We start from the raw sequence: 20,197 nt of genomic DNA on the forward strand, positions 1-20,197 counted from the left end.
ATCAAGGAAATTGAAACGCAGATCAATCTTTGAATACATTCAGGTAGGCTCAACTTTTGATTAGATATTTTCTGAAATGATAATTTGATATTTCTTACTTTATCTAGAAGATTGGACGATTAAACGAATCACATTCTTGACGATGTTTTCTTTTTCAATGATAGCTGGGACTTGTGGTGGTTGCAAGCGATGAAAGAATTTATCAATAAAAAGATGAGGTATCAAGAATTTGATTTTCACGGCACTCAGCAAGGGTTCATGTTTCGATTCAGAAAAAAAATTCTTCACTTAAATTTATAAGATTTCGAGAGCCCAGGGCCTAAAATGGATTCTTTTTAGTCATCCAAAAAGCCAATATTTTGCTTGAGCTAAAATGGGGGTAAATGTAAATAAGACTGAAGCATGTGGGTTTGCTCAAGAGAAGGAAGTAGAAAAAGATTACTTTCTGAGGTGAAAGCACATGAAAAACAACAGGGAAAGGACCTCGTTCACCAACGGCCAAATTTGGCCTATCTGTAAAACATAATTTTTGGTAATTTGTAGCTACAGTAAGCTAAAATACGGTGTAAAATGTTATTAAAATGCGTTTTTCTCAAGTGTTCTTTATTTTGGGGCCAAAAATGTCAGAATTAATTGAAAATACAAGATTTCTGGATTAAAAAATGACAATTAACATTTATTTTAGTAACAGTTTTCATATAAATATATTTTTAGTAATACTAATAAGTTGAATGTAACTTTTTGGGTAAAAATGCATTTTCTAAAGAAAAATCACAAAATTCTGGAAATAACCAATTAAAAATTAGAACAACCACCTCTTAGTACAACAAATAACTAATAATATAAACTCTAACATCTAATATCTTTTTGAGTAATACTAACATCTTGTTTGATACTTTTTTGGGTCAAAACTACATTTTTAAAGACAAATCACAGATTTCTGGAATTAAACAATAAGAAATGAGAACAGCTTCATATGATTATAATAAATGGCAAAAAAAAACCCGTTTATTTCAAATACATTTTCATATCAATAGTGTCTGCGATATTACTAAAGCTATATGCATGACTTTTTTGGTTCAAAATGTTTTTTTTTCATGAAAATCACATATTTCTGGAAATAATTGATAAAAAGTGAAAACAACTTCCTATTATTATGATAAATGGCAAATACATAAACCGTAATTATACTATTAATATAGATATCTTTTTTAGCAATACTAATATGTTGAAAGTGATTTTTGGGTGAAAAATATATTTTTTAAAGAAAAATCATCAAATTCTGGAAATGCTTATCATTATTAAGAAGTAGCTGATAGCATCAATTTTCATTATAGTGAACATACATGACTGGTGTTTTCGGTTATATCCACACTAAGTGTATGACCTTTTGGGTATATGTATCTTATAGATATCTGAAAATACTTAATAAAAAGTGAAAACAGCTTGATAACGATTGCCATCAATAGCAAATAGCACTCACTTCGACTGTAGTTTAAATATCAACTGCTTGTTTGATTATACGTATTACATGTAACAAAAGTTACTTTTTGGATAAAGTGCATTTTAAAGAAAAATCACAGTATATGTATATGTTGTGATTGTAAAAATGGCAATATTTGTCAGAACATACTTTCCATTGTATGAGAATATACAATGTATTCAGTGACACTTATGGAGTGACAAATTAATCGCATGCCAATTATATTTTGTGTCCTTAAAATTAGGTTAGTAAATACGACTTAAAACAATTAATAACACCTATTACACGAGTACATTGATTACACAAAACACACAATGTCCATAAAAACGCCATACATGTACAATCATTCTTTTAGGCTATTATCACTCACAGATTCTGACTGGTCACCATATTGTGCATCCGTAACAACCAACCCAGTATCTTACACCAAACAGTGTATTCTCACTATGTCACTTACGTCATTTATTATATTCTCATTATGTCTCATGAACAATCATTCCTCTATTGTGCTACTATCACGCTCAGAATCAGAATGGTCAACCAAGTGTGCATCTTCAACAAACTCGCCCCAGTTTCTTACGCCATACAGTCTATTCTCACTTTGTCTCGCAAAACCCAAATACCACAGTACAGACGATATGTGAGAACAGACACCAACAACACGAGCATCAACACGACATTTACAATACCAGGCACAAATTGTTGATTCTGTGAATTTAATCCATAAAATATATTGTTTGGATGAAGTGTGTCTGCTTTGGAGTTTGCACCGAATGAGTCCAAGATCTTTCTTATAAAATAAAATCTGGCTCTCGCCATCCAAATACTCTTGGATGTAACTGCTGCTAAGTTTTTGCTGGTAAACACCACATGTAATGCTTCTTAATTCTTCTTCGTCTAATTTTGGGAAATTGTTTAAATCTTCTGTGATTTGCCACTTAGCGGATCTACGTTCCAAATTATTCTCTTCAACAAAAACTTCAAGTGAATTAATTTGCATAGATAAAAACTTCATTTTAGCAGCAAGGATTTCGTCATTTTCAACAGTTCCAGATGAAAGTGGAGGAAATTTAGCAGCAAGGATTTTGTCATTTTCAACAGTTCCAGATGAAAGTGGAGAAAAGTACTTGTTACACATGGCACAAACGATTTTATTATTTTCAGATATGTACGGAACTTGATTTGTTGAAAGAATGTTAGCAAAATATTTCCACTTTTTTATTCTGGCATTTGCTGCTTCCAGTACCCATCCAACCCTGGAATAAAATGAAATAAAACATGCACATTTTTAAGAATATAATTACATGGGTTTTTATACTCCTAAAATATAAAAACATAGTCATAAAATGGTATGATCCACATACATATATCACTTGTTGGGAGGGTAATTATGTTGTAGTGTAGATGCAGAAAATATAAGCTTTTAAGTCTTTTCAAACACCATGCATTTGTCATCATTGCAGTGTACAAAATACACCTCCCTCATTGGTTTTTTTTTCTGACTATAAAAAATGTAAATTGTATTGATTTGTGCCTATTTTGATTCCGTCTATTCTAATTCATCTGCAAGAACACATGAGAAATAATAAGTAACTAGTACTAGTTGAGTTGGACGCTAACACAGAGCTTTCTACGGCTCTATGATTATTGTCGATTTTTTTCATTTTCAAAACGTTTCAGACGACTGCAGTCTTGAAATGGTGATCAGTTTTACTTTTTGATACAAGTGACCGGATCCTCTTGTGGTTACCTATTTGCAAACCAAATATCAAGTCAGTCACCACAATTTTTCCCTATTTTTGAAAATGATTTATATCATTTTTAAAGGATGGCAATCCTGTAATGGTGGATTTTTTTATTATCTAATTTATGACCGATCAAAAACCTTTGCAGTGACACGTTTTTTAAAGCGAATGTCAACTAATTGCATTTTTTATGATTTTTTTTTACAACCACGACTACATTGAAATAGTGGTCATGTTGTATTTCTTTTAGATGTAACACTACATAGTGCAAACGGTGCCTGATTTTTCTGGCAAGTTGATTTCATTCATTTCAGCAATTTCTGGGTACACCCGCAAACATGGGAGAAAAATATATTATAAAATCATGATAATAAGAAACCCACTAAAACAATATGCTTCCCTACTTCGTTAGGGGAACTTAGAAACTTCGCTTGGTTAACATATAATGGAATATAACACATTTACTTGAAGTTAATATCAAACTATTACGGGTAACACTAAAACCATATTTACTTTTGTTACTAATCTACTAAGATTTGCATCCTCTATTGACATTGCTTTTCACTTTTCTTAAAAAATTGGGCATTTCACCTTTAATGCCAAGTTCCTCTAATAAAGGCAATGCATCACGGTAACCCCTGTCAACTATAAAAATATCCTCTTCATCAATCCAATGTTTTAGGTCATCAATGTTGTTCTTGATGATATGGTTCAGAATTGAGGCATCATTATTTTTCGCATCAGCAAGGAAGGGACCATGAACTGCAATAAAGTATCATGTTGTTGTCACTATCACCATTGGCTTCATTAAAGGGCGCCCTTTGTGCATTGAATACGACCGTCGTTGAAAAACAAAGTCATTACTTTTTTTCTATGTAAACATAGGTGCCATTTATGAACAAAATGATCAAAAGAGCATTTCTCACAGTAATATTGCGCGCCGAATACTGGACTTTGAAATATTAAATAATGTTGAAAGAAATTGATTTGACATGCCAGATTTCATTTTACCATGGTATACTGCTAAAGACTTTCTAATGCATCTGACTAGAGTGTTTTTGAGATAAGGTTCTACTTCTTTACTCAGTTCATTGAAGTGCTGCTTGTCAACGCCTACTAAAGAGTGGTAATCAGTCTGATTTAAACTGCCCGGATTGTCAAAATCAAGTCTGCATTTTTCATTCTTCTTGCACAGCTCTCACATGTGTTGTAGCATTTCTGTGATGTAGGAACGGCTGACGAAGACAGAGCCTGTTAGGTGCAATTGTTTTGCTGCATCCTCTGTCAAAACCCCATCTTGCAAATGTTGTGAACAGTATCTGTTTCCAGAAGGAATCATAACATTTCGATCAACAAATCTTATGTATATATTTTGATAGCTATTGTTGATAAAATGTTATTATAATGTTGAGCTGAAGTAGTTTATAATGTGTAAAGAAGTTAAACACATAGAAAGGCTACACTGATCCCAAAGACAGCTGATATAAAAAGACATTAGCTCTCCCTATCCCATTTTAAATATTCTTCAGAACATCTTTTATGAATTTCCTTGGGATGGGAATCCTGAAATACAGAAATACTTGTAATTTAGAACCCTTTTATAGCTACCCTGGGTTTAAAGGGGAGTTTGCAGTATTGCAGGATTTGTAAATGAACTGCATATGAATCTTAAAAAAAAACATACTTAAAATATTATGTATCATGTCATGCAAGTGAATGAAAATACTGTTTTAGAAAAAAAACCCAAATATGTAGGTTAGACATAATTTAAAACAAATACTATGGGGGCAAATGAAAAAAAAGGGAAACATGTATTATGTAAATATTTGTACTAATTGCACGTGAACTAAGAAAAGGAAAGATGACTTGGTTTGGAACTTAGACCATAAGAGAACTTTTAGCATTGCCAAAAACTTTCAGATTATAAAAATTTAGATAAAACTTGATCCATTGATTTTTGGGTACTAACACTTGTTTTTTTAAATGTAATTTAACAATATCCGTGGTATGTACTTTTTGCAATAAAATAAGAGAAAGCTTTTTTTAATATTTTAAAAGATGGTATGCACAGCAGGAACATTTGGATTGCATCAGCATCTTTTTTTTACGTTATATGATTATGAAATATCTCCAATATCTGCTAGAGATGCTGTTAAATAATTTATTTACAAATACGGATAAGCTGAAACAAAACCATTTTTTCGGCCAATTTTTTGAATATTTTAAATACTATATTACATAAGACTTAAGAAAATGTTATTAATATATTTTACCCCTATTTTTTTTCTCAAAACAAACGGTAATGAATTGAGTATATCTTGGTTGTAGGTAATTAATATCAAAAACAGTTATTAATTACTATTTGAATATTTAAGGTGGTAGACCTTAACTAAGGGACACAACTTTTAAAAATAATTTGAATGTTTGTATGCAGCATTATAAATCCGTCTTATTTTAGCTCCTATTTAACTTGGATTGATTTTATTCTGCTTCAAACAAAAGCTAGAGAAGCTTTGGTGAAATTGAATATGATACAAACATATCATTGCTTTCAAGAGAAATGTCCCGTACCCTAGGTCTTCCTCCTTAAATATTTTGCAATACGTTCCTGTTCCTTCCATATACTTATAAACTAAAAAAAAAACAAATAACAAAACAAAACAAAACAAACAAACCAAAAACAAAAAACAAAACAAAACAAAAACAATAAAAAAAAGACAAACAAAAAACTAACAAAAAAACAAACAAAAAAAAAACAACCCCAAAAAACAAATACAAAAGTAAAAACAAAAAAAAGTTAAAAAAATTAAACAAACAAATACATTGCTAGAAACGAAATATCAATATGTTGACTATGTCATAAAACGTTTAATCTAAAATGGTTGTACTTTTATTTCTGGGAAAACTATATATTTTCATTATTTACATGAAGCTTTCATATTATTTGGAATGATTCGGTATAAAATAAAATATTCCATTATTTAGGTATGTACCAGCATTTTGTTTTGACAGTTGTTTCAAGTAGCAGTCTTTATACGAATCAGACAGAATGTGATTGATGCATATCAAAAACATGGAGAATTCGGTTTTATTTCTTCTTCATAAACAGTTACTGATAACATAATCAGTATTAGTATTTCATTCGGTTATCGTGCTTTTGGGAAAAAATCATATAGAATGAACATGAACTCGGCAGTTTGCAAGAGCTATTGTTTTTGATTTGGTTTGATTCGCTTAATATTAGTAGGAGATAAATATATGATTTTCTAAAGAGTGCAGATCTGAGTTCAGAAATAATTATCGTCATGTGAACTTATAGCTTTTGTAGACTGAAAAAATACTGTTTGTTTGGTTGTTCCTTTTTTACTACACCATAAATCACATTACCATTGGTAGTGTCTGAATTTTATGTGGACTGGTATTAAATTCGTTGAAAACTTATCTATGTCATAGATGTTTCACATGTAGTTACTCTTCCTTGTATTAGACATTGTAGCTTCAAAGTTTGCCTTTTAATCAAACTTTTGAAGAACTTTTCGGTGCTAAATTTGATTTCCTAATTCGACATGTGCTTTTTTTGTATATATTGTTGTTTTGGATCTTGAACTTCCTTAGTATTTATTTCTGTCGCTGTTGATGAGAGGCACCTATGTTAAAATCAGACTAATCTTGTGATATTGGTGGCACAGGGTATTTTTAATCCACGGATATTTTTTTTTGTTCCAATTTAATGCATATATAATATGTATGTCAAAGAGTATAAAGTTAAATCGACAATGGATGGCTCTGTAAATAATTTTAAAGTTCCCTAAAAAGGCAACCAAATTTTGCTTTAATAAAATAATTATATCCCGTTTCAATAAATTTCAATACTTTCTGTATTACTGTATTATTTAGTTGCTTTAATCGTTGAAGATAACCGAAAAACAACCTTCAACTTTCAGAAGGATGCATTTATGATATTAAATTTGTGAATTTAATTTTAACCAAACTTACCATGTGCCACTCGCTGCCTGAATTCTGCATGGACAATCCCTTAAAACAATTGAATCTTGTAGATTTATGAATGAAATCGATAACCCTACATCTTGGTTTTCCTAAAATTGAATTGTTTGTCTAACTCGAGTTACTCACTTATTTTAACAATATTTTTTAATCGATTCAAGCACTTGAAAGTATAAATTAAAACAGACCAGAATGCGTTATGAAATATTTCGGGATTGCGACCCTCAGCTTAAAGAAGAGCCATCTACTAAAATTTAACTCTAAAAGGGAAAACAAATATATACTCAATGCTATTTGTATCACATTTAAATATTTTCCAGCCATTAGACATATACATATCTATAATCTAGGTACGAGCCCAAAATTTTTTTTTATATTACTAAAATACAAGTACAAGAATACTAAATCAAACTGTTGGCTCTAACTAATAATAATAATAATAATAATAATAATAATGATAATATAATTGTATTTTGAAGTACAATTTAATGAACAAAGACATAAAATAGAAAGTGACTATTTACACAAAAGCATTTATGCAAACACATACACAACCAGCAGATATTATCAATCTATTCACGTGACAAAGGATACTATATTTACAGGCGTATGCATTGTGGGTCTGTTTTGCTGTTTCATCACTGTGAAATACATCTACGAATCCTTAAGGATGAAATATGAAATTTTTATCTTTTATACCTTAGTGGTGAAACAAGGTAAGTTCAACATATTACTCAGTTTAATATTATATTAAATATTTTTTTCGTCAGTATTTCTGTCTTTATTCTGCAATTTTGGTTCTTCGTTTCCTGTTGCCGCTAACTAATATATATACCCTATAGCGGGTGGTTTTCATTTTGTCTGTAGAAACAGTCTACGGGATAAACCAGTGAGACATCAGATCTTAAATTAGGGGAGCTTTTCTTTTCTGGATTTTTCGATCCTTACAAGTATAGCCAAAATAAAAAACCTTGTGAAATGTCCTTCTCTATGGTGGTTCAATACTTAAAAACGCTGCATTGTCATTATATTCAGATTAAAGGCATGATCTGCCTTAACTCATCAAAACTGTAGACACCAATGACTTCATGGAGGTAACAAGTTTAAGCACTATTTATCCTTTGGTGTTGTTTATAACTAATTAGTTCGTAAGGATGGGAAAAACTCACTTGAACATTTGTCTAATATTTAAGGAATTTCTGTTTAGCGCTTTCAATAGAAGCTAAACGGTACCTTTATTTGGTGATGAAACAATCATAAAGTTCTGATCATTGTCAGTAACATAACTCAGTTTGCTATATTTAAAGTGTATGTGTAATGAAGGTCATCCAATTATAATTTTTACATAAAAAAGATCGATAAATATGTTAGTTTTACGAACTGTGAGCGTGTCTTGAAAATGTAGTTACTTAATACATTTATATCAATATAACGTTGTTTTTTCTGACTCAACACTAAATTTAAACCTTTTTTGCTTTGAATAATTTGCTAAAATATAAACATCTATGAATCATTATTTCTACCCATTTGTTGTGATTAATGAACTGGGTCCTGCTTGAATAAAAAAAGTACCAATGACAGATCCAGGGTAAGTGGCTAGAACCGTATTATAACTGGAATCTTTTATTAATGTTGTGAAAAATAGTGGGCTTATATAAACAAGGTGTAGTCTGAATCCCACTTTTTATTCCATTAATTTAATGAACAAAATGTCTTACTGCATGGTGATGATGTAATAATGTGAAGGTACTATTGTTCGTGGGGACAAAATTTGGTTTCCAACGAAAAGGAGAATCCCATAGATGTGTATAGTAAAAACCTCAAAAGATACGAATGCATAGCTGCATAGCTGGATAGCATCGCTACGTAGCTGGCTCTGCAAAATGTACCAACAAGACTCTTTCAAAACTTTAAGATTCTATACTGACAGCTTTCAAAGAGGTTCTCCAGTGCTACCACAACAGTTGTTACTCCCGTAGTGGTATCTGTTTAATATGGATCCTAAAATATAAGAAAAATCTTTGGAAGACCTCCAATTCAAAAAGATTATGATCTGAATTAAATCCTATGATTTTTCAACTCTTTATACTTTTGTCCCCACACTAAGCTAAAATCCCGACCCAAACACATAATACAACGTTGTTACAACACAAAGACGGTACACCTAGATACAAATGTGTAGTTTTTGGTAGAAATTCATCATACCTTGTAAAATATAATTCCAAATTATCTTCCAAATATACCGACGAAGATGTTTTCAAAATGCTGGAATTTTTTATGGACAAAATATTTGTCAAGTGTGATGGACCCGTTTTTCAACAACTGGTCGGCATTCCAATGGGAGCAAATTGCGTTCCCTACTTGTTGACCTTTTCCTTCACTCCCATGAGGCTGATTTTATAGCTGATCTGATCCGAAAGAAAAAACTTCGTTTAGTAAGATCCTTTAATTGCAGTGTCCGCTATATAGATGATGTATTATCGTTAAACAATCCTTGTTTTGAGGATTTGATACATAACATCTAACCCAAAGAACTTGTGATAAAGTATATTACGGACACTGTGACTTCATATAATGACCTCCGCTACCTATCGATAGTGACGGAAAATTGTTGACCAATCTTTACCACAAACGCGATGACTTTTCATTCCATATTGTCAACTTTCCTTTCATATGTGGCAACATTCCTTCAGCACCTGCGTATTGAGTTTTCATATCATAACTCATACGTTATTTCAGAGCCTGCCGAAACTATGCAGACTTGTAGACTTTTTATGTTGTGCAAGACTACTTACAATTGAACTTCTGGAACAGGGTTATGTTGCTACAAGATTTAAGTCATCAATATAGAATTTTATGGCCGTCATCATGAACTCGTGGATCGTTACGGTGTATCCATCTGCACCATGAAAACTGATTTGTTCAATGTGTCTTCGTTTTCCTTTCCTCTCTCGTCCACGCTGAACTTGACATTTTATGAGCAATTCGCGCGGTTGTTTCTAGAAAAGGAGAGGACGCTTACCCTACCGGTACACCTGGTCCATGCTCCCAGTTTTTAGAGCCCGAGTTGCTTATTTACGTCTGTTGCTTTGTACATTTCATGTTAAATTATTTGTGTTCTTTGCTGTGTGTGTATTTTTTCATATCTGGTCTTTGTCCCTGGAGTACATTCTTTTGATTTCCGCTAGGTTCCTTTGATTTATCTTTCAAGAATTTCCTAACTTGTGTTTCTTCCCTAATCCACGTAAATTTTTTGTATATTAAAGTACTTTCACACTAAAGTCAATATATTTGAAACTGGAGAAATTTCACGGTTTAGGTTGCAATTTTATTTAGCAGTTTAAGTGAATATTGTAAATATGTTTTTTATACTTTTAAAGCGTTAGCTTGTGGTCGCACAGGTGGAGGAGGCGGTAAGTTAAAGTTATAACAGTTAAATGCTCAGTTTAACACAAGACGATGTAATACATTGTATGTTTCACATAAGATAATTAGATAAATATAAAATAACCCAAATTCTTTGTTCATTCGGCGATAAAAATAGAACATTGTAAACCATTTGTAAAGCAATTCAAACTGATCATGGTTGAATAAAAACTTACAGGTTTTGTCATTAGATAATAATAATTAGACTCCTCTTGGTTATGGACAAAAATAAAGGTTATGAAGCTGTGTTATGGGTTCAAACGTACTTTTAATACGTTATCAGGAAGATCGTGTCAAAGTTTGTGTGGTCTCAGGGTTGCGTGTTCGCTTTGAGTGCGGAAGGTCGTGAGTTTGATCCCCGACCAAGTCTTACTAAAAACATTGTAATTGAAAGTCATTTCTTCCCTATCAAGCACGCAGTATTTAAGTGTATAGAATGACGATTGGTCGGCTCAAAGCCAGATTAATGTGTCCGAGTGGGGATGGCATGCCTCCCTGCAAACTGTTGTTTCTTTGAGCCATGACTGCATAATGCCGACTCATCATTTCGGACAAGTACTAAACAGGGTATTGGTCAATCTTTCTTGAATCGAATCGAATTTTATGAAATATCAGCCAATGGGCATTTAATCAAAGGCATTTATATCACTTTACTAGGAAAGCCGGCGTTTTGAACAGTAACGTACAATTAAAACTGAAACGTTTCATCTGAAATGTACCGAGAAACAAATTACGTCTACATAGGAAGAAATGCAGTACATGTTTTTCTTATGTTGTGAAAGAAAACATATTTTGAAACAGAACACATGGAAAACATAAAACACATCGTATCTTTGCTAAACGTAAGCAATATTTCACGTGTACACCAAGCATTAGAAATATTAGTTATTATTTTTATTTAATACTAGCAACGGACAGAGCATGTACCGATTTAGGAGGATCGTGTCAGGACGACAGTAACAAATGTTCTGGTTCTTACATGAGCAATAAATGTGCCGGAGAACCACCAAGACGATGCTGTACAATTACCCCAATAGGTACGTGTTATGTAAAATAGAAGTATGTCATTAACTAAATTGTGTGTAACATACTTACTTCATCGTCTTTTAGTTTGTTACAGAACATTATTGAAAATTATGCATGTTCTTTAATTTTTTTTCCAGATTTTCGGACTTCTCTGGTTTTATCCATTTCATAGCATTTATATTTTTTTGCATAGTGACCCCCATTAATAATTTCGTTCAACACCTTAAAATGTTATTTGCGAAGTTTTTATAAGATACTTGTAATTTCGTCTTAGTTTTTGATAAATGAAACCTAATAAGACAAAACCTATGGAAAAATTTTGAATAAACGATCACAATGATCCTTCTTTTTTCTTCTTATACCGTTCAAGCGTGAAAGATCTTATAAATTTTACAACCCTTTGGAATCTTTGTAATTCCTTAAACCGAACAGTGAACATCCTTAAAACAAAACAATACTGTGAGACCAAACCATAGTTTACATTTAAAACTGGTTCGGTTAAGAGAGTTGAATTAAAATTGATATAAAAGGACTTTTGAAATTGTCTGAAATGATATCTGATTCTTCACTGTCGTCAACGGAAGACTGTTCTGTTCAAGTTCTCTGCAATTGTCAACGTCAAAGCACTACAGTACTTTTTGATGATAGAGCTACAACTTTCAATTTTGCCAAATTTTGTTTGGACTTTGTTTGATTATAAATCAAATGGTTCGTATTCGGTAATTTTGTTGTTACCCGTATCTTTAGGTTTATATATTATATATACATATATATAAGGGTCTAAAAAATTCCCAAATATGTCACAACAAATCAATATTATACATACGTCTCAGAATGTGAGTATAGAAGCAATATTTCAGACCCTTCTATAATTGCATTTTCTTTTCTGTATTTATTTGATCCGATGAGAAGAGTTGCAAATAGAGACTGGTGTTGTTATGTTGTTTTTCGTAATGTAGACACAGAGAACTGTTTATAGTGTAAAATGTTCGCTGCTCATTTCAGCTCTTTTGGTACGATTTTAGGATTTTTCTGGTTTTATCCATTTTATGACATTAATATTACTTGCTCGGTGACCCCCAACCCTCTATTACAAACCTTAAAAAAATATAAAGGAATTATTTTATATGAAATCCTTGTTATTTCTTCAGGGGTTTGAAATTCATTAAAGCCATGAAATGCTTTAAAAAATCACAATCCTTAGAAATCCTGTTATCATTCTTAAGAAGAGCATTCTTAATTTGTTTCTTGTATGTTCAAATAACTACATATGTAATATAAAATTCATAAACCGTAGAACCACCGATATGTTAGAGGTGAAAATTTACATCGAGTTTCAGTCCTCATTTTTCTTATCTGCCCCAATGAATTTTGACAAAAATATGTTTCTGGAGAAGACAGCGTAAAAAAATTCCTCAATAATGATTTCCTACCCTTTTCTATTTCGTCTACAACGGACTTGACTTTTTATGAGCAACTCGGTGGCTGTTTCTAGAAAAGCAGAGGACACTTACCCTACCGGTGCACCTGGTCCATGCTCCCAGTTTTTAGTGGAGTCAGAGTTACTCTATTGCTTTTGTTACTTTGTATGTATGATTTTAGTTACTTATGCTCTTTGTTGTGCATGTATGTTTTCCATGTCTGGCCTTTGTCCCTGGGTTGCATTCTTTTGATTACCGCTATAACCTTGGTTCCCTTGATTACTCTATGATTACCTCTATAACCTTGGTTCCCTTGATTACTCTATGACGCCATCGGTTCAAGTAATATAAATCCAATAACTATGTATCATTAATAAATGCCTTTAAACAATACTGTGTTTTCCAGTTAGCTTACTCATATCTTTAGTTATAAACACAGATGTGTTTATTTACAAGTACTTTAACATGTTAAACAATCACTCTCGAGGATAGCTCCGGATTCAGTAAATATGATGAATGTGTGAGTATTTTCACGATGATCTTATTATACATACATGTAATTGTTTGACAATATACACCGATAACCGTAAAAAAGTTAAAAGTACCAATTTTCTTGCTTGGGTACGCCAAACCACGACATTTGGTTCCCAAAAAAAAGTGAATACTGAAAACCTTTCAACCAAGAACTGAAGAATCCACGAACATGTTTTCTCTCAAACTCACTAAAATTGATATCCACAAACTAAAGTACTTTCACTGTATTCAAATACGATCAAACAGTACCTGTACACTTGCGTCGAGCTCCATCTAATCATTTGTGGACAAAGTATAGGTGAAAATCCGAATATTTGTGAATAGGTATCTGAATAGTTTGAAGACTAATATATACTGGTCACAATGTTTTTTACAGAAGATGAATCCACTAGTCATCAGAATAATTTTCATTTATCTAATTGAAACGTTTCAAAATGGCTGAAAGTGAAAATAATCTGGCAAATTGAAATTTTCCCTATTTTGTCTCTTCATTATAGCATTAACGCAACAAGAAGATAAACCAATGCATTCCAATCCAGAACCAGAATTATATGAGGACAAAGAAATATTCAACTGTTTAATACTATTGAGTGCTTCTTGTATACAGTTTTGAATTTTTACATCTTTGTTCTAATGCTGCTAATGAGAGTTTACTCCTTAAAACACATGTATAGCAGACAGAAATGTTCAATATATATTTTGTTTTCTTGTATTCAAATGATATTTACTGGCTTTGTTATGACAAATGACCTTTCTCAGAAAGATAGATACAAAAATATTTTTTGGCGAAAGTCTATTGATGCTACAACAATATGTTTTAACATGCAAGATTCACTTAAAAAATATTTATCCTGATTCTTACAAAGGTTTGTAATGGAGGTAAGGAGGATTAATGCTTCTATGCCTGATCATTAAAAAGAGTAAACGTTTCATATATGTATTCATAATATCTGATAACATATTATGAAAAAAATATAACAAAATTAAAATGATTCTAATCGCATTTCAGAAAGAGATTCTCTCTTCTGTTCTGCACAGGAGGTAAAGATGATACCACGCGACAGCTGGGGAGCTCGTCGACCTAAAAGTACATCAACCCTCACTTCATTGGTGAATAAGGTTTACATTCACCACACCGATACCCAAAGATGTCTTACGTTTAGCAAGTGCGTAGAAACGGTAAAGGATATCCAGAATAACCATACGGATAACGCAGACACAGGTCTGTATAAACTAATTGAATGCTAACAAATCACACGTATAAAATTTTGAACAAATGGGTCATATAGGTTAACTAGCTATTTGTATAAGCTAAATTTTAAGAATATATTAAAAATTTAAAAGTAAACATATTAAGCCAGATCACAATACGACAAATGTCTTAGTTCCTTTATTTCCTTATTGAACCCAATATGATTCCGAAGTCTAAAGGAAACTTAATGAGCGCAAATTGCAAAATGCCAAAAACGAAACACAATTGTTTTTCTTTATTTCTCTAATTAATTATTTCACTTAGAAAAGATTCACTGACAGTAAAATTTTATTAACAGTGACCAGATATTGTCCTTGAAGGCCACGATATTAAAAAAAATACTGAAAATATGTAATATTGAAATATGTAACTAAATCAACAAATGAATATGAATATATAACTAACAATAAAAAATGTTATGATTTTTAAATTGTTCTATGTGACAGGGTACGATGACATTGGATTTAATTTTCTTATCGGAGATGATGGTAAAGTGTTTGTTGGCAGAGGTTGGTCGAGAAGTAGTCAGTATTCAAACGGAACCTCAGTTGCATTCATTGGATCCTTTGAAAATGAAATACCTTGCCCTCTAGCCCTTAACACCCTCACAAGGCTTTTACAATGTGGAGTGGATAAAGGAAAGCTTGATGCAGGTTACACTATTGGAGGACACAGAGATATCGACTCACAAACCACATGTCCCGGAGAAGCGTTGTATAACCATATTAAAACTTGGCCAAACTATCAGCCATAACATTTACTCAGACATAATGAAAGCAGTGTCGGGTCCAGGATGAGGTTCCTGGATGGAACCCAAATGTTAATGGAGACTTTTTTTTTATTTTGCACAAATTTGGACAAATAGGTAATTGATAGTCTTCACTTGAACCGGTCGATAATCTGCTTCTTTAAAGTATTAGGATCCGTCGCTGGAAAGTAAGCGATAATCAAACTTCTCCCAAACTTTACGGTTTACATTATCTAAAAACGTTACTTCAATCAAATCAAAAATCAAAACAAATTAAAAAAAAAAAAAAAAAATATTACTCTTTTGATTATAACCAAACTAAAAAAATAATTTGTTTTGAAGTATTTGTAAGATTACTGCTTAGTGTTAAATAATGTGTATTAAATTTCAAAAGACAAGACATTGCTGAAATTTATTTTATCATACATCAAAAAAGACCAATGATTTTTTTATACTCCGCTCATAGAGGATGTTTTCAAAATATGTTGATTGTGGAATCTTTCTATATTTTTGTTCTACTTAACATAAAAAAAAAACAAAAACAAAAACAAACAAACAAAAAAAAAAAAAACAAACAAACAAACAAAAAAAAAACAAAAAAAACAAAAAAACCAAAAAAAAACATATGCTTTATATTTTCTAAACTGTTACTTATTTCAATCTCTTTATTTACAATTGTTTTCAAGAAAACACACTCATGTAATAAAAGACATTACTTAACAAACCGTTCCATTCATAATGTATATCTTTGTGAACTCTTTTGTATTATTTGTTAATCTTACCAATTAGTACTCTAATAAATATGAAGAAAACAACAACATATTAATATATCATTATTATATGTCAGTCTCTGTAAAAATAAGTTGGTGAAACATGGTATGAAAAAAAACCTACCAAATTGAAAGTTTGATTTTACTAATTGTACCATCAGAATCAAGGAAAAAGACAAGAATTTTCATATTTTTGCAGATGTAATGCACTAAAAATGCACATTTCAAAGGAAGAAAACTCTGTCCAAAACCTCATTTTCCTAACATTATATTGAAAAAATTCTGAGCAGTTACAGTGATGACATTATGGTATTTTAAATTGGAGAGAACATCCTTGAGTTAATTGAATGAAATTGTGAGCTCGTTGGGGTTTTGACATGCATGTTTTTAATTTTCCCCATTTTGCCTGATTCTTACAAAAACTTACCATTAAGTCCTAAAACTAAATGTTCCAATTTTTGTCGTGTACTTTTTGGCTACTGTATAGCAGGTACTTTTCACGGTTGCAAACTTTCGAGATTTGCTCTATGAAAAGGGTATAATTTATTCGCGAACTTTATTTTTCGCGTCTTCAGATTTAATGGATTGAAAAATATATGTAAAATATGTAGAGGACGCTTACCCTAACGGTGCACCAGATCCATGCTCCCAGTTTTTAGTGGAGTCCGAGTTGCTCATTTACTTTCATTACTTTGTATGTATGATTTTAGTTACTTTATGTTCTTTGTTGTGTATGTCTGTTTTCCATGTCTGGTGTTTGTCCCTGGATTACATTCTTTTGATTACCGCTATAACCTTGGTTCCCTTGATTACTCTTTGAGTGGTAATACTTCCGTGAATCCCAACACTTTACCAATAAATCAAAAATTAGAATGTTCAGGTTAAACTACGTGCAAAAGAATGTTACATCTTTTTGAAAAAAAGAAACAAAACAAAAATAAATTGTCCATGTATTGTCAACTCACGTAAGGCTCCAGTATTTACCAAACACTACTATAATTTTACAAACTCTAGGCCACGTGGAAAATATAATAACATTCTTAAAACAAACAAAAAAATCCGGATATTTTCTTTTGTCTAAATCAACTTTGTTTTGAAGATACATTTGGTTTATATCTATCGATTCCATAAACACAAAACAGAAATTTGAGAAAATTACCTCGCTGTACGTATTTTAATTTCAGGTTTTACCTGAAAAAGTATTATCCATCGAGATAACAACTTCCCTTAAATACTTGACATACACTAAAGGAACTGCTGGCAGCCAATCATGGACTTTTACACAATACATTTGATATCATAGCGAGCGCCGCGAAGCGGTCTGAGCTCTACCGATATTACGTGTACTTTCTAGATTTCCCTTAAGGTTCCCCAATATACTAACGAAAAAAAAGTCATGTCCCGGAAGTAATAAAAAGTGACTGTCCATACGGAGAAAATTCATCATTTCCTTTAAGCAAACAAATACCAAAAAAATATAGGGTAAGATTAAGTTTTAGTAAAAATAAATTCATCTTTTCTGATAGTTTTCATATATAGTTCATGGTAGAGATTCCTCATACTTTGTAAGAAATAATTTCAAATCATCTTCCAATTATACAGAGGAAGATGTTTACAAAATGCTTGAATTTTTAATTGACAACATATTTATCTAGTGTGGTGGACGTGTTTTTCAACAAACGGTCGACATTCCGATGGGACCAAATTGTGCTTCTTCAATTGCTGACCTATTCCTTATCTTTAAACAATCCTAATTTCGGGGATTTGATACATCGCATCTACCCCAAAGAACTTGAGATAAAGGATACTACAGACACTATAAAGTCGGCCTCATATCTTGACCTACACTTAGAAATCGATGGTAAAGGAAAACTATTGATCAAAGTTTACGACAAACGTGATGACTTTTGCTCCAAATTGTCAACTTTCCTTTCATCTGTGGCAACAACCCTTCAGCACCTGCGTATGGAGTGTTCATATCACAACTCATACGTTATGACAGAGCTCGCCGAAAGTACGCAGACTTTTTGTATCGCGCTAGAACTCTTACATATAGGCTTCCAGAACAGGGTTTTGTTGCTACAAGATTGAAGTCATCACTAAAGATGTTTTATGGTCGTCATCATGAACTCGTGGATTGTTTTGGTATATCCATCTGCACCATTAAAACTGATTCATTCAACAGGCCATAGTTTTCCTTTCCTCGTTTGTCTACCCCGGACGACTTTTTATGCGGAACTGTTTCTAGAAGAGCAGAGGACGCTTACCCTACCGGTGCACCTGGTCAATGCTCCCAGTTTTTAGTGGAGCCCGAGTTGCTCATTTGCTTTTATTATTTGGTATGTATGATTTTGGTTACTTTATGTTCTTTGTTGTGTATGTCTGTTTTCCATGTCTGGTCTTTGTCCCTGGATCACATTCTTTTGATTACCGCTATAACAATTTGTTCCCTTGATTACTCTTTCAAGCGAATGTTAAGTTTATAAAAACTTCGGAAAACACGTGGATGTACGTACGTGTATCCCCGCTGTTCCACTGCTGCTGTTGTCAAGCACCTAACCCGCCTCGGAAAAAAATATAACTCCGATTATTTTATGAAAATCGAAGTAAAGCTTTTCTATGATAGCAAAGGCAATCATTTTCTTGTTTTGAATTTGCAGCTGTCGTCTGAATTTTGTTTACCTCACATGATATGTGATATTTCCGGTATCTGTACAGATTGCTCTGACAGGCCAAAACTGAAATGGATGATACTAGAGATGCCCTTATAAGGGATAAAAATGTAAAGTATTGTGAAGTGTTATAAAGTTATTGACCATTTTGAGAGCGAGGGGAATGAGGGGTATGGGGTTGGAATTTTGAAAAGTTATTCATTAATTGAAAAAAAAATTATTTAACAAGACAACTTTTCAAATAGAAAAATTGATTTTGTTTGCTGCTTAAATATAAATAAAAATATTGCACTTGCGAAGCAAAAATTTTCAACCGGGTCGACCCCTCCCCCCCTTTGTAATGTCTTTTATCATTTTTACAAGTCTCGCACAGACCGTGGCGATAAGTATATTGTAAAGCTCACGGTGCTAGCTGATTAAGGCAATACCTACCCCATATTAATTGTTTCACTTCATTGTTTATTTCTCATTTGGGTAAAACAGGCTACTTTCCATAAACGAACTTGGTATTGTAACGTGTTTACACCAATCGATCCAACATTCAAATATGTCTAAAGTAAATAAGGCTTTGGTAAGAGACAAATTCTAATTTTGACTTTAAATGATTGATTGTTGGGGTTTAACGTCCGACCAGCAATATTTCAGCTATATTCAGACGATGAACATGAAACGGATGATAAAATGAACATGAAATGATGATGAAATGAAAAACGGGATGGGACACAAGGACAGTAGGGTCGACAAATTTTGATTGCCACTGGAAAAAGGGGGGATGGGTAACGTCGGGCGATTTAGCCTCCTGTGGCGGAGCGCAAAGGTTCCTACTCCAATCGAATACCACAGCAGGGTTCTTTAACGTGCGAGGAACGTGGCATCTTTCCCAACACGGTGCACCACTATGGTTTGCGGTCAGGTTTTCCGTATTATAGCCTGACAACCCCAGCATGTAACACGCCAGGGGTACCCCATTCCACCACCTGGGGCACACATCCCAGAAGCTCTGTGGGCAGAGCGCCTAGCCCCCGGCTAGGTTTCTGAGAACTATTTAGTCGCCTTTTACGACAAGCTTAGCGCTGCTGCAGGCCTATTCTTTTAACACCCGGACCTGCACGGGG

General features: G+C 32.7%; 2 protein-coding genes across 2 annotated transcripts; one reads left to right on the top strand and one right to left on the bottom strand.

The window, feature by feature from the left end:
* Window positions 1-16,455, top strand: LOC148601099 (peptidoglycan-recognition protein SB1-like). Its single transcript, XM_088555555.1, has 6 exons — window positions 1-43; window positions 7,839-7,949; window positions 10,614-10,646; window positions 11,568-11,696; window positions 14,650-14,862; window positions 15,339-16,455. The coding sequence occupies exons 2-6, from the start codon at window positions 7,904-7,906 to the stop codon at window positions 15,644-15,646; spliced, it is 729 nt and encodes a 242-aa protein (XP_088411681.1). The 5' UTR covers window positions 1-43; window positions 7,839-7,903; the 3' UTR covers window positions 15,647-16,455.
* Window positions 1,977-2,513, bottom strand: LOC148601100 (uncharacterized). The gene has a single exon (XM_088555552.1). The coding sequence runs from the start codon at window positions 2,496-2,498 to the stop codon at window positions 1,977-1,979; it is 522 nt and encodes a 173-aa protein (XP_088411678.1). The 5' UTR covers window positions 2,499-2,513.
* Window positions 16,456-20,197: the final 3,742 nt, after the last annotated feature.

The sequence above is a fragment of the Perna viridis genome, chromosome 12, assembly GCF_037379345.1.
Source record: "Perna viridis isolate PV_CMFRI_1.1 ecotype Kerala chromosome 12, ASM3737934v1, whole genome shotgun sequence".
NCBI classification, from domain to species: domain Eukaryota; kingdom Metazoa; phylum Mollusca; class Bivalvia; order Mytilida; family Mytilidae; genus Perna; species Perna viridis.